The 13,087-nt window shown below is 36.1% G+C and overlaps 1 protein-coding gene across 2 annotated transcripts; it reads left to right on the top strand.

Moving 5' to 3' along the window:
• Positions 1–3,742: 3,742 nt before the first annotated feature.
• LOC147849125 (tlg2p-like protein a) lies at positions 3,743–10,049 on the top strand. Of its 2 annotated transcripts, none has more exons than XM_087337770.1 (8): positions 3,743–4,633; positions 7,075–7,354; positions 7,440–7,529; positions 7,619–7,693; positions 8,353–8,433; positions 8,649–8,714; positions 8,792–8,872; positions 9,244–10,049. In XM_087337770.1, the coding sequence occupies exons 1-8, from the start codon at positions 4,431–4,433 to the stop codon at positions 9,349–9,351; spliced, it is 984 nt and encodes a 327-aa protein (XP_087193896.1). In that variant the 5' UTR covers positions 3,743–4,430; the 3' UTR covers positions 9,352–10,049. The 2 variants fall into 2 exon arrangements, with proteins under 2 accessions (XP_087193896.1, XP_087193895.1); XM_087337769.1 differs by having other exon boundaries at positions 3,744–4,633; positions 8,347–8,433.
• The last annotated feature ends 3,038 nt before the right edge of the window (positions 10,050–13,087 follow it).

The raw sequence follows: 13,087 nt of genomic DNA, 5'->3' as shown, positions 1-13,087 counted from the left end.
CTTCACTTCGTCTTCTTCACTCACGCTATCTCGACACTTCCTTCACTATGTCTCTACATGTTGTCTCTCACACAGTTCACACTATCTCAACTCTATATTGCTTGCGTGCTCACTTTCAGATCTGGTTTCAAATGGTTGACCTATGGGTCAGATGGTCAAACCAACCAGTCGGTTGACCAATAAACATATACAAACATACATACATACATATATATAGGTCAACCATCTGGTCAATCCGACTAGTCGACCCCCAAATCAACCGACCGACCAGAATTTGGTCATCGACTTCTCCCATCAAGAGGGACACAATACCTAACAATAACTAGAACGTGTTCCATTACTCAACTTCATGCATCATACTTGATGAATTTGAACATCAATAATTTCTAAATGCCTATTTTGAGATCACCACGAGTTCCAACGTATCCCTCACTACAAGGAGCATGACAATATAAAATCCTCCACTTACCTCAGTGCAACACGTGATATCCTCATGTTGAAACTATTTTGAAGGTTTGGCAAATGAGTAGGTTTCCCTCGAGGCTCAAAGGTAGGTATTCATTCCTTGATTACATTTTTCTCCTTTTAACCAATACATGTTTCACCTTGCCATAATATTAATTCATAGTTATTTTTCTAATGTAGTCTTTTTTGAACTACATTATTTGGCAATGTAATATCATTTGGAGGAGTATTAAGGACCTCAACTACTAGTCTGCATTGGCATTTTGCCACAAAAGGGGCCAAAGTTACCACATTTGAAGCTTTGACTGTCAAAAGAGCCACAATTCAATTGGCACCATACCAACATTGTCTCTTATGTTTGAAAATCATTTTGTAATGGTCTTATTTGTTGGGAAACATGTCCCTCTGGATGGGAAGAGAATGAACCAAATTGGATGGAGTCAATAAGTATTTCGACCTTGGTCGAAATAAAAAACGGGAGACTATATATGTAAATAGTCTAAATGTGCCCCTTGTGGGCTATGTATGTAAATAGCCAGAAAGTTGTATATGTATAAATACAACTAGGGCAACTTTTTTGGTAGTTACAGTGAATCATTATTCTTGTATAGTTACAATGTAGTTGTCTCAGCAACTGAGAGTAAGAGAGAGGGAGTGTGTGTGTGAGTTAACGAGTGAGCAACTCTACAGTCGTCTTTCAGATGAAGGAGAGCTTGAGGTTGTTGCCTCGAGCTTCTCGTTGTACTCCTCCCTCATAGTGATTCTGTTTTGGAGTTTGTGAACTCCACGTGGTTTTTCCCTTTCGGGTTTTCCACGTTAAACATCTGGTGTCTCTGTGTTCTCTTTTTCTAGTATTTTTTGTTCTCTGTCTGTGCATTGTCATTGTCGATTCTTTGCACCCAAATATATGTACGAGTAACCGGTTGTGGCTGGTCACGATCCTCACATTATTTACAAGATTTCTATATCATGTATTGTAATTTGTCAATATTGATCATGCTCTTACATTTGGGGCTATTATTAATTTGCTTGACTACTCTATGATTTGTCATATAACAAAACATGTGGATGAAAACTTCGGTTCCACCTCAACCAAGATTGAGCACTCTTGCATCAAAATGTTTTGGAACTTCATTGATTGTGTGTGTAGGACAACATGACTTGTTATTGAAAAAGGCAAGAAGGTTTGACAAATTTATCCTTTTGTTTGTTTGCTTTGACAATCTTTTAATTAAATCATTCAACCTAGCATTTGCATTCTTTGTCCACACTATTTTGCCCCACCATAAAATGAACCAAGAACAACAATATTCTTCATGTAAATAAACATACAATACCTCAATTGTACTCCAAGTCTACAATATTTATTTTCCTCACATCCATCATAGCATAAAGTTTTTATAGCTAAAACGTCCTTCAAGGCATGGTTCATGAAGTTTCATGAAGTATGCTCCATTACTTTGCAACCAACTCGTAGTTGCTTTATGTTACAATTCGTGCATATGGTCCTTTAGGTCTCACACATTAATCTTTGTATAATTGGCTTCACTTGTAGAATCGTAATTTTAATCGAAAGAAGTCGACAATAAACTTTAAATATATTTTTTGACCTTTCATTAGGTTTTGTTGTTGTCAAGTTTGCGGTCAATGTCAATGTCAAGGTGACAAGCACCCCCACGAAGGTGATTTTCCTATTATTGCAGGTGATCACTTGGTGGTCAAGATCGAACTCTTTGTGCCTGTTTCATTTTATGAAATGATTCTCTCGAATATTGCTACATAAAAATTAGGACACTTGCACCACCACTTACATAAAAATTAGGGTAAAAACACTTCTCAACAACTTTATAACTTTGACTTTCTTATTTTTAGCTCTATATTCAATTACTAGTCACTTTTCAATATTAGAAGCATCACTCTTCATAAAAGTTTCTAATTTATTTTGAGTGTTCCCCTTCAACTCACTGGGCATTATCAACTTAGTTTGTTACTCGTTCCTTTAACATGATACATCTACATTTTCTTCAAAACTCTCTTATCGACCATGACACCAATGGAGATGAAGAACTTGTCATGACTATCACAATAGTTTGAAAAGTGGATACCACAAAGAAACAACGAACTATATTGATAGTTGTATATTGTATGAAGACAATGAACTCATGTCAATTATCACAACAACTTGTAAAGTTAGTTTTTAAGTATGTATGTGTTGCCATTGCAAACTTCAATTCTAACTTTTTTTTTCCAAATCAAAATTCATATGAGAGCGTTTATGATCGGAAGATGGAACAATTGACAATAATCTACACATTTACGTATGTCTTTGTTGTCATTACAAACTTCAAATTTGTCTATAGTTTTTTTCCAAATCAAAGTTCATATGAGAGTGTTTATGATTGGAAGAATGGACAATAATCTATACATACATAAACAAATCTTACACACACACACACACACACACACACACACACACACACACACTCTCTCTCTCAGCAAGATACAAACATAATATATGCATGGTTGTACTCATGCAAGCCACATAATTTACCATTGAGATCACGAAGATAGAGGGATGTCGAGTACATGATTGGGATTAGAATTTAACCCCCACATTGACCCCATAGAATTGCAAGTGAAGCAAGTAAAAAAGTTCAAATGTTGAAGAGATGGCTTGGAAGATGGGGTACATTACATTCACTTCATGATGCCTCGATAGTTTCCTCGTGGGATGAAACTTTTTTCACATCAAGCGGTAGGATTAATGTTGGCTTCTTCGTGACTAGTCCGCAAGTTTGATGGGAATCCACTTGCTAGTTTGTAGTTCAAAAAACTTCAATCATGGTCATGTGAACTTGACCAGAAACATGAACCTCTCCAACATAGCCAGTTATTATTATCCGTGTGTTAAACATAGAACCATATGGTTCCTTTTCTCAGAAATCCCAAACACTAAACTACAATCAGGGTAAAAACAACAACTATGGCATGCAAAATTTCATAATCCTTTGGGTTTTTCTTCACGGGGAAGAAAAAGCTCTGCGAGGGAGCAAAGACGAAAACCTCACTCGGCTCTCACTGTACATCCGGAAATCGTCATCATTCTCGGATGAATACCCACGACCGTTTGTCGGGTCGAATCGTGAGAGTAAATTTTTGTTTTGTCGGGAGAAGCCCTCCCTAGGCGGGATGAATTTGTCCTGGCCAGTGTGAAACCGGACAAATGGAACACATAAGCTCCAAAGCCAGTCCCTCCCCCCAAGTCCCCTGCTTCTCGACAGACTTTAATACGAGATCTGGCACCATAGCCGGATCTCAGGCGATTGATGCCGCTGCAGAATTAGGGTTAGTTTTAGTTTTTTCTTCTTCTTCTTTTCCTTTGTTTTGGGGGGGATCGATCTCAGAAATAAATGAAGGAGCAGGATTAAGTTTAGTGATCGGTTTGGATCTCATGGAGCGAAATTAAGACTCTAATTTTTTACGTAGACGCAGAAACAGAAGCAGAAATAGGGTAAGAGGTTCTGGACTAGTGTTGCTGAAGCAGAAAAAAACAATCAGATCCGCAAAGGAATTAAAGCTCGATCATAGGAATAGATTCTGAGGTAGAAGTAGGGTTAGGGTTTCGGATCGATCGCAGGACTCATGCTGAAGCAGACTGAGGGTTAGGATTTTGGGTGGATTTTAGGCAATTGTTACCGAGGCAGAGCTTGGTTAGAGTTCGGATTTGGTTTTTTGAATTGATCTCAGGAATTGATCCTGAAGAAGAATTAGAGCTAGTATTTTAATAACAAGAAAGGAAAAGGGTTGGTTTTTTTATAACAATAAAGGAACTGATGCTGAAGCAGAAATAGGGTTAGGATTAGGGTTACTGTTATTTTTTATGCTCAAACAAGGAAGATAAATCAGGTCCTTGATCGTTGCTCAATTTCAAATAAATAAAGAGATTCTTTTGCTCTAAGAAAAGAATGGCGTCTAGGAATCGAACTGCAGTTTTCAGAAAGTATAGAGATGCATTACGCCAAGTTCGACTCTCATCTGATCCACCATCATTATCATCATCAGTTATGCCTTCTTCATCAGGACCCGTCATTGAACTTGCCACTGCTCCTTTCATGAACCAGAAGACGGGCTATAGCATTGTTAGTGGGGTGGACATGGACAATCCTCAGTATGAGTTCTATACCTTTTTCTCCCCCCCCTCTCTCTCTTCACCACTATTGTTTATTTTGCTATTTCTCTGTAATTTTATAGTCTTTCCCTCTTCCTTACTCAATTTGATGATTTTCATGCCTTTTAGATAATATGTGATCACCAATCTAAGAATGGTAGAATTTTTCGATCTTGCAAATATGTTAATTGTTGATAAACACTGTGACTACACTCACGTAATGTTTGGAGGCTAGGAATCGAGAAGATTCAATCAATGTATACTCTCTCTCTCTCTCTCTCTGTATGTTTGAATTGTGTTGAGATGCAGTAGATCTATACTCTCCATCACTCTCTATGTTTAGAGGATCTTCATGCATTATATGTCCTTTATGATCATTGAGATCCAAATCAAGATTCAACCAGTTTTACTGAACTGCCAACATTTGAATGTTCAATGTTGCATATACATTAACTGTCCATATCTGTGTTCATTAGAATATTTTAATTTTCTCATCAACAGAATTCTGCTCTCACAAGTTTGTCACACAAGGAGTGCTGTGATTGATGTAGAGGAATTGGTATAAGACTCAAAAGGTCTATATTTTTATCTGAGAGGATCATGATGCTTCATAGATGATTTGATCTTCTGTGGTCAGTGAGTCAAATTGAGGTTGCCTGTACCAAGTCCCGTAACATTTTAAAAATGTCAATATTGTAAACACTATAATGGTCAATTATACATTTGTCTATGCTAGAAGATTGTAATTTCCTCATCTAGGGAATTTCTCTTTAAATATAGCTTGTCACATTAGTGTGTTTGAGGCTGATAGGAATTGGGTTGCAATTTAATAGGAGTTGTCACAGTGATGAAAACTCAGACACAGTTCTCTTTTTTCTGAAAAACCCATACTTCTGAATGCTCACAAGGGGAGCACCTTGAAAGCAACAATGTAGGTATCAACATATGATAAACAACCTAGGCTTGATTGCTTTGGGATCCTTCTCTTCATACACATGTTTGGTATATGAGTACTAGAGAATTTACGCTCGCAGGAGTTAGTTGTTACAATAGCCAGCTAGCCAATTTCTAAAACAAGCCTGAAGCAAGGACATCTACAGCCTATGAGTCAATTATTAAAACAAGCCCAAAGCAGGGACATCTACAGCCTATGAGTCAATTTCGAGAAGAGTCCATTGATTATGAATGCAAGTTTTTGGCCCTACTTTGATGAGTTCATTGGGAGCTGGAGACTCAATAAGTTTTGGCTTTTCATGGCTCAATAGAATGAAAGCCAGATCTGATTGAAGAGAGATGATGTCACATCTGACTTTGAAAATGCTCCTTAGGATTAGCATGTCTTGTAGATGGCTGAGTGAGACTTGGCAATCTGTAAGGGAGGACTCCAACACAAGCTGACTCAGACTCACACAATGAGTTAACCCATTGGATTGATTGAAGGGGAGATATAAATAATGGTTCAACACCAAAGCACTGAGGCACGTGTATAAAAGTTCAGGTTAGGTGTTCTGTTTGGAGTTCAGATGATCAAAATTTAAAAGAAACAAAATGTGTAGTGTTTGGATTATTGACATGTAAAAGGAGGAAAAGGGAGCTATCTACTCGACAGAAATGCACTCAAAGAAGCTCAAAACAGGTTAGGTGTTCTGTTTGGAGTTCAGATGATCAACATTTAAAAGAAACAAAATGTGTAGTGTTTGGATTATTGACACATAAAAGGAGGAAAAGGGGAGTGTCTATTTAACAGAAATGCACTCAAAGTCGCTGTGATTGCAATAAGGTTCAGTTTTCTCTACTGGAAGGTGGACGAAGTGAGGACAATTGACAGTTAGAAAAGGATAAAATAGTCCTGTCTGGCTTGTCCAGGTGGTCGAGGTGCAGTGAAAGAAGCTAAATTGTTGAAGACCTATGGAGTCATCAGGAGCTGCAAGATTTGAACGACAAAGGAAGCAGTTACAACTGTTTCCAAGTGATTCCTTAGAGATCTGCATTACGGTAAACATTTGTGTGTTAAGGCCCTAGGGTAAGCAAGTTTCACAGCTGGCATCTCAACATCAAGACTTGTGGAGACATGATTTTTTTTAAAGAGTGTCTAATGATTTAGTAGAATTATTTAAATCCAATAAATTATAGTGGAATGTGGCTCTAAATTTCGCTGCTTAAAAACAGGGAAACACTGAATTCTTTGATAGATGAGCTGTATTTGAACATTTTGAGTAGTCATTGGCTTGTGAATCATAATTCTTATACCAAACCAAACACATGTTTCCACTATCCTCAAGACACGGCAAAAAGATAACAGTATATGCATTGAACATGGAATATGCATTCCAATATGCTTTAATGGGAATGCAACTGGAGCTTTTAGCACATGATCAAGAGTTTTGTTAGATCATATACCATATCTTATTTTATGTTTTTGAAAAATACAATCGGTGTAGGGCAGGAGCTGTCACAGTGGGTTTGCCACCTGCATGGGTGGACATCTCAGAAGAGATATCAGATGACATGCAAAGAGCCCGCACGAGAATGAACGAGTTGGTGAAGGCCCATGCAAAGGCATTAAGGCCCATCTTTGGTGACAACAAGGGGGAGCAGCAGATGATAGAATCACTGACCCGAGAAATCACAACTCAGTTGAAGAAGTGCGAAAAAAATCTTCAGCGGTTATCTGTTGGGTCTGACACTGGTGAAGATGCAAACCTAAGGAAAAATGTTCAGGTGAGGATCAGACCCTTGTCTGCCTTTTTCTTTTTCTTTCGTAAATATTCTTATTCCTTACATCTACAAGTTTGTTTACTAACAGAGGTCTTTAGCAACTAATCTCCAATCTTTGTCCATGGAGTTTCGGAAACAACAGAAGGGGTACTTGGAAAGATTGCGACAACAACAAGATGTATATCCTTGCTCTATTTTTGGTTGTCTACTAGTCCGTTGTATTTATATGTTGGGTATGTGATCTTTGAATCAGAGGTTTCTTTGCAGACTCCATCAGGAGCTGACCTGGGTGTAGATTTGAACGGTCATAGATCTATCCTCATTGATGACAATGACGATTTGGTATGATTCCACTTGATTCTCTGGCATATAATAGGTATACTGTTAGAAGAGCATATTTTATTAGTGTGACAAGCTTAATAATTGCACAAGAATTTAACTGCCTATAGTAAAAATGGTACCAATCCGTGTTGGAATAGGAGAATATCCTAAAGGCATATGATGCTTCAGAGCTCCTGGTGTTACTTTTCTAGTGTAAGAGAACAAAACTTGGTTAGAATATCGTGATTGCATAATAAATACTTGCACACAACAACAGATTGCTGCTGGAAACTGGAAGCATCAATCATATACTGCCCAGAACTATCTAATATCTGTTATCTTCTCATGGAGATATTTCTAATTTGTTGTAATTTTTTCGTTTGATGTTAAATGATTACAAATTACAATATTGTTACAGAATAATGTTAAAATCCTCATTGCAACTGATAAGAGAAAAGTTGGCATGAGATGGGAACTACTTTATGATTGCATAGGCGATAAAATTTTAGCTTCAGTTTCTGTTTTGTGTTTTAAATATCTTACTTTCATACACTATAGAATACAGGTAGGATTCAAATGCTCTTTTTACAAAAATAAGCATAAATTTTTTCCTTACCAATATGATAGATCTTTCAGTTTCTGGGTTGTATTTTGACATCTTTGTGATGATATAGGAACAGAGGTTTGAGAGCAGGCAACACTTGTCCCAAGTGAAAAGGCTGGATACTCAAGCAGCTGAACGAGAAAAGGAAATCATTCAGGTACCTTACATTTTGCCATCGTGTACAAGTCTCTCTCTGTGTCTCTTATTAGTTCGTTATTTCTCATAGTCAGACAATGTTGCATGCATATCATTTTTTTATGTTAAAAAGTTACGTCCCTCTCAAAACTGTGATCTCTCTTCAACACCCAATGGTATGTATGACACTGAATTATAATATTGATGTTTTGTTGCATCTTTTATTTTGTGAGACAGATAGTGGAGTCAGTGAATGATTTAGCACAGATTATGAAAGACTTATCTGTGTTGGTGATAGACCAGGTAGTAAATTTATGTTTTTGCTGAATACAATTTCTCTAAAATGAATTATCTTATTGTATTTTTGGTGCTACTTCTAGGGAACAATCGTTGATCGTATAGACTACAATATACAAAATGTTGCATCATCAGTTGAACAAGGAGTGAAGCAATTGGAAAGGGTAAAAAATTGTTTTCCATTTTTAAAAGCTCTAAGCTACAAAGAGTCTATTATTTTCAATCATATAGGATTCTAAACTAAAAAGCCTCAAATTAATTAACATCAAAAAATTGATTATACTAATAGATCATGTAGCATCAAAACTTCAAGTCCTCATTAATTACTATCCTCAATTGAGGCCATTTAATAGATCAAACTTAAAAGTCATTGGCAGTAACTTACATCCAAATATTGTAGACTGTGTAGGGTTGAAACTGAGACTTTGTAGTAATTTGCATCCAATATATTGAGATGATTAATAGTTCATTGAAGGACTAAACTTAAAAAAACTTTGTATAAATTAACGTATAAAATTTGTGTGGGTCTATACAGGCGGAAAGAACCCAAAAGCAAGGGGGCATGGTGCTATGTGTGATGATTCTCATCTGCCTTTGTATCTTCATGATCTTTCTACTCATTATGAAGTCGATTCTCTTTTGATTACTCATGTATTTTTATTCAGAGCTTATTCTGGTTTTTGTTGAGGCCAAGAAGGTGTTACAGAGAAGAGATCCTCAAATCTGCTTCTAAAATAAGCACATGATTATTATTTTTGGCACTTTCTCTATGAAATGAGAAGGGATGTTCCGGATAAAAGTGGAGGTGACTTCAAGTGCTCCCTTGTTCCACCTAACTCATCACTACAAACCTGTCCAAACGTTAGATTGATAAGAAAAAAAGACCAATGTGTGAATTTGTCTCGTAATAAAGGCAAAGCACTCTTCTTACTACAAAGTAGCTCATAAAACATCCTGGGGGAAACTATCCACACATGAGATTATATTATGTAGAAACGGAATCGTATTTTTAAAACACAACTTACCTGGTATTCTCTCAAAAGTCATCGAGAGTGTTCAAATTCTTTGTTGTAGAAGCTTCAAGTTTGGTGTACATGAAAGTGAGTGGTAGATGGACTCTTTTTTAGTTTTCTACTACAGCATTGGATCAATTATCTTTTCCAGGTACATCGATAGACTTTTGTGTAGTCTCCTTACATTATGTAATATCCAAATTGAGTTTATATATACAAATCAGGTTTGGTGCTTTGATAACCAAACTACAAACATTGTTAAGAAGGATTAATAATCTAAGGGAGTTTGTAATTTGGAAAACCCTAAATTGATTTGATGCATTTTTTCCTTTGTTTTTTTTGTAACAAATAAGAATGCAATATAATGGAGATTTTGTTGGCAAGTACACAGCGCTTAATGTAAAAGTGTATATTTCCTGGTAAGTATGATATAATACTTAGTGAAATAGTATCAAAATTAATAAAGCATATATTTCCTGGTTTCGCAAGTATGATACAATACTTAGTGAAATAGTATCAAAATTAATAAATTATATATTTTCTGGTAAGTATGATGTGATGTTTACTGAAAGACTATCAACAGGGATAAAGTATATGTTTATTGATTGAGTTGTATAGCATTAGTAGCTATGGATTCCAAATATATGAACTTGGTTTACATACTCTTTGACAGGAAAGTACTTTTCATTGGAGGTATGTGCGAGAAGCCTATATGTAAACTAACGTATCACTTTGTCCATTCTTATGTTTCAGAAATGAGTGGTTGGCTCATCTCAATTCATTCTAGGTCATTATGTGCAAGCCTAGAAGTAAATGACTGAAGTTGCTTTGTTTATTCCTATGTTTTGGAAATAATTGTAGTCACATCTCATCTACTTTCATGTGTTAAAACCTATATATGCTAAGCCAAAGAATTATTGATGGTATGACAAACTTAATCCAAATTATGGTGGTATAATGAGTGTTTAATGTGCCAACCTATGAAATTTGCAATGCGTGTTCAAGAACTTAAAAAGACCAAGCTGATGATTTCTTATCAACCCTTCGATAAGCTTCACAAATAAAGATGAATGTAGTTAAAAATAACCTGAAGTTCGGTAATCCTATTGTTCCTAGCTTTTTTTTCTATTTCACATGCATTATTTTTTGCTATTTGATTAGGCGTTCACTTCCAATTCATGTGAAGATGCTATTCTCATAGCCATTAACCTGATTGCATGATATGGTCCTTGCAATGGACATTTAATTATTGTAGTTGTATTCGAGAGTAAAGGTTTCTTTATTAAGTTTATTGTTATAAATTAGATTTATGTAGTTAAATCCTCGTAAGCGAATTGGATTCAAAGTAAACACTTTGAAGTACCATAGATTTAAATATATATATATATGCAAGCTCCCGAAAACCTAAAAATGATTTGGATATGTATAACTACTTGAAGTTTGTTGGATTTATGATGCAATCTAAATCATTTGGGCGGCATGTATTCATTATCTCATTTCTCCCTCTATCATAATTAGAGATTAATTCTCTCTCTTCTCTAATGGTAAATTGTTATACTACCAACACAAGGCCTTAGGGTTAAGGTTTGATTTTTACACATCCCTATATTACATCATGCATTTTTTTCATTGATTTACTAGATGCCATTGTGGAATGTAGGGGTAGAATGCATAATCTTCTTTTCTTCATCAAACAACCTTATCAATTGAGCTATAACACACTCTCTAGTAAATCATATAGTTAAATTATTTGTATGTAAAAACAATATAGTATTGTTGCCCCCCTCCTTACATAGGTAGAGGGACATTTCCCAAGCCCATCAAAAAAATGGAATACTTAACAAGAAACAATCCCTACATGAGCTAGCATCCACATACGTTGCATAAGTGTGCTTTTCAACATTCTAATGTATGCGTTTACTCCATTCCATGTCTACCATCAAAAGTCATCTCCAAATTCAAGGAAGAATAGTGAGATCAAGGGTGGTCTAGTTTTTATGTAATTCCGCCATATATCTACCTATGCCAATCATATTTTACTTCCAATTCTAGTGATAACTTGTTTTTCACTTGTAATACCAAGTTTAATGTAAGCTTGAAGGCTAGGTATTTACATTGTGATTCAATTTATTGAATATGTATGCTTCTTTAGGTTCCAATATCGGTATATGGCCCTAGATGTTCTTGGGAGTTTTGTATTTGCATTGCCATATTAATCATTGATAATTAAATTAACACATTCGCATATAATCTCTCATTCTCTCTCTACATTTTGGTCCAATGGTTTATATTGTAGCATCAATCCCAAGCCTTGGGTTCAATGCTCAACTTCCATGCCTCTCTATCACAACCTATATTTTTTTCTTAATTTATCCATCTGGGCAAAGATAGATAGATATATAGATAGATCTCGATCTCATTGTAATTAGCTAGCTTACCCTAGTGGTAAGTCATTACACTACTAACACAACATCTTGGGGTCGAAACACAATTTTCTCACCTCTCTATTATTCCATAGGTATCTCTTATTTCACTAGATGCCATTGTGGAATGTAGGGGTTGAACCTATGACCACTTGTGGTCTCCATTGTGGAACTCTAACAATAACCCTTTCTTTTTTGTTGTAATTAGCTTACCCTAGTGGTAAGTTGTTTACACTACTAGCACTACATCTTGGGTTCGAAACCCAATTTTCTCACCTCTTTACTACTCCATGATATCTCTTATTTCACTAGATGCCACTATGGAATGTAGGGGTTGAAACCATGAACACCTGGTCTCCATTGGGCGACCTTACCAACTGAGCTATGTCCATCTCAGTTCTCTTTTTCTTTCTCTCTCTCTCTCTCTCTCTAAAGGTTCAAAAGAGTCCCTCACATAGACTTTGATGGAACTACATCCAAATGGTTGTTGAATACTATAGATGTTGCACCTAATTACAAAACCATATTCGAACACATCCATACATGTTAGAGCCCATCCCAATGCTTATCATCTAAACCATTGCTTTTGTGCAACTTAGCTCATAAACATTACAATGTGAAATGGGGCATTGGGCCACAAGTGGTCGACGACTATACTCACTTTGCTTGAAACAAGTTCGGGAGTTTGGGTATCACACTTTGGTACAATGCTTTGCCTTTGATCATATTTGATTATGCTTTCCACTTTCATCTCCAACCAAACCTAATCCTTGCATGAATTTCTCTCCCAATCACAACGTGCACTCTCAATCAGAACATTCATTGGTAAAGTTATTGAACATCAAGAGTCCCTACACTTTCACATGTATTATGTGAAATATAATGTTTTTGGTTTCATATGTCAATTTGATGAAGAAGGCGTGGCTCATCTCGAAATATTTAA

The sequence above is a fragment of the Azolla caroliniana genome, unplaced genomic scaffold (assembly GCF_043228905.1).
Source record: "Azolla caroliniana isolate FFs.n. ecotype wild unplaced genomic scaffold, voAzoCaro1.0.p SCAF_122, whole genome shotgun sequence".
Lineage (NCBI taxonomy): Eukaryota > Viridiplantae > Streptophyta > Polypodiopsida > Salviniales > Salviniaceae > Azolla > Azolla caroliniana.
Note: the sequence above shows the minus strand (reverse complement) of the source record. Positions and strands in the feature narration are given on the sequence as shown.

What these genes read in the sequence shown, in the direction of transcription:
- LOC147849125 (XM_087337769.1), top strand. Translation starts at nt 4,431, where the DNA reads ATGGCGTCTAGGAATCGAACTGCAGTTTTCAGAAAGTATAGAGATGCA. An exon ending in TTGATGACAATGACGATTTG is followed by an intron (nt 7,694 to 8,346) that starts GTATGATTCCAC and finishes GTGATGATATAG; the next exon opens with GAACAGAGGTTTGAGAGCAG. An exon ending in CTGTGTTGGTGATAGACCAG is followed by an intron (nt 8,715 to 8,791) that starts GTAGTAAATTTA and finishes TGCTACTTCTAG; the next exon opens with GGAACAATCGTTGATCGTAT.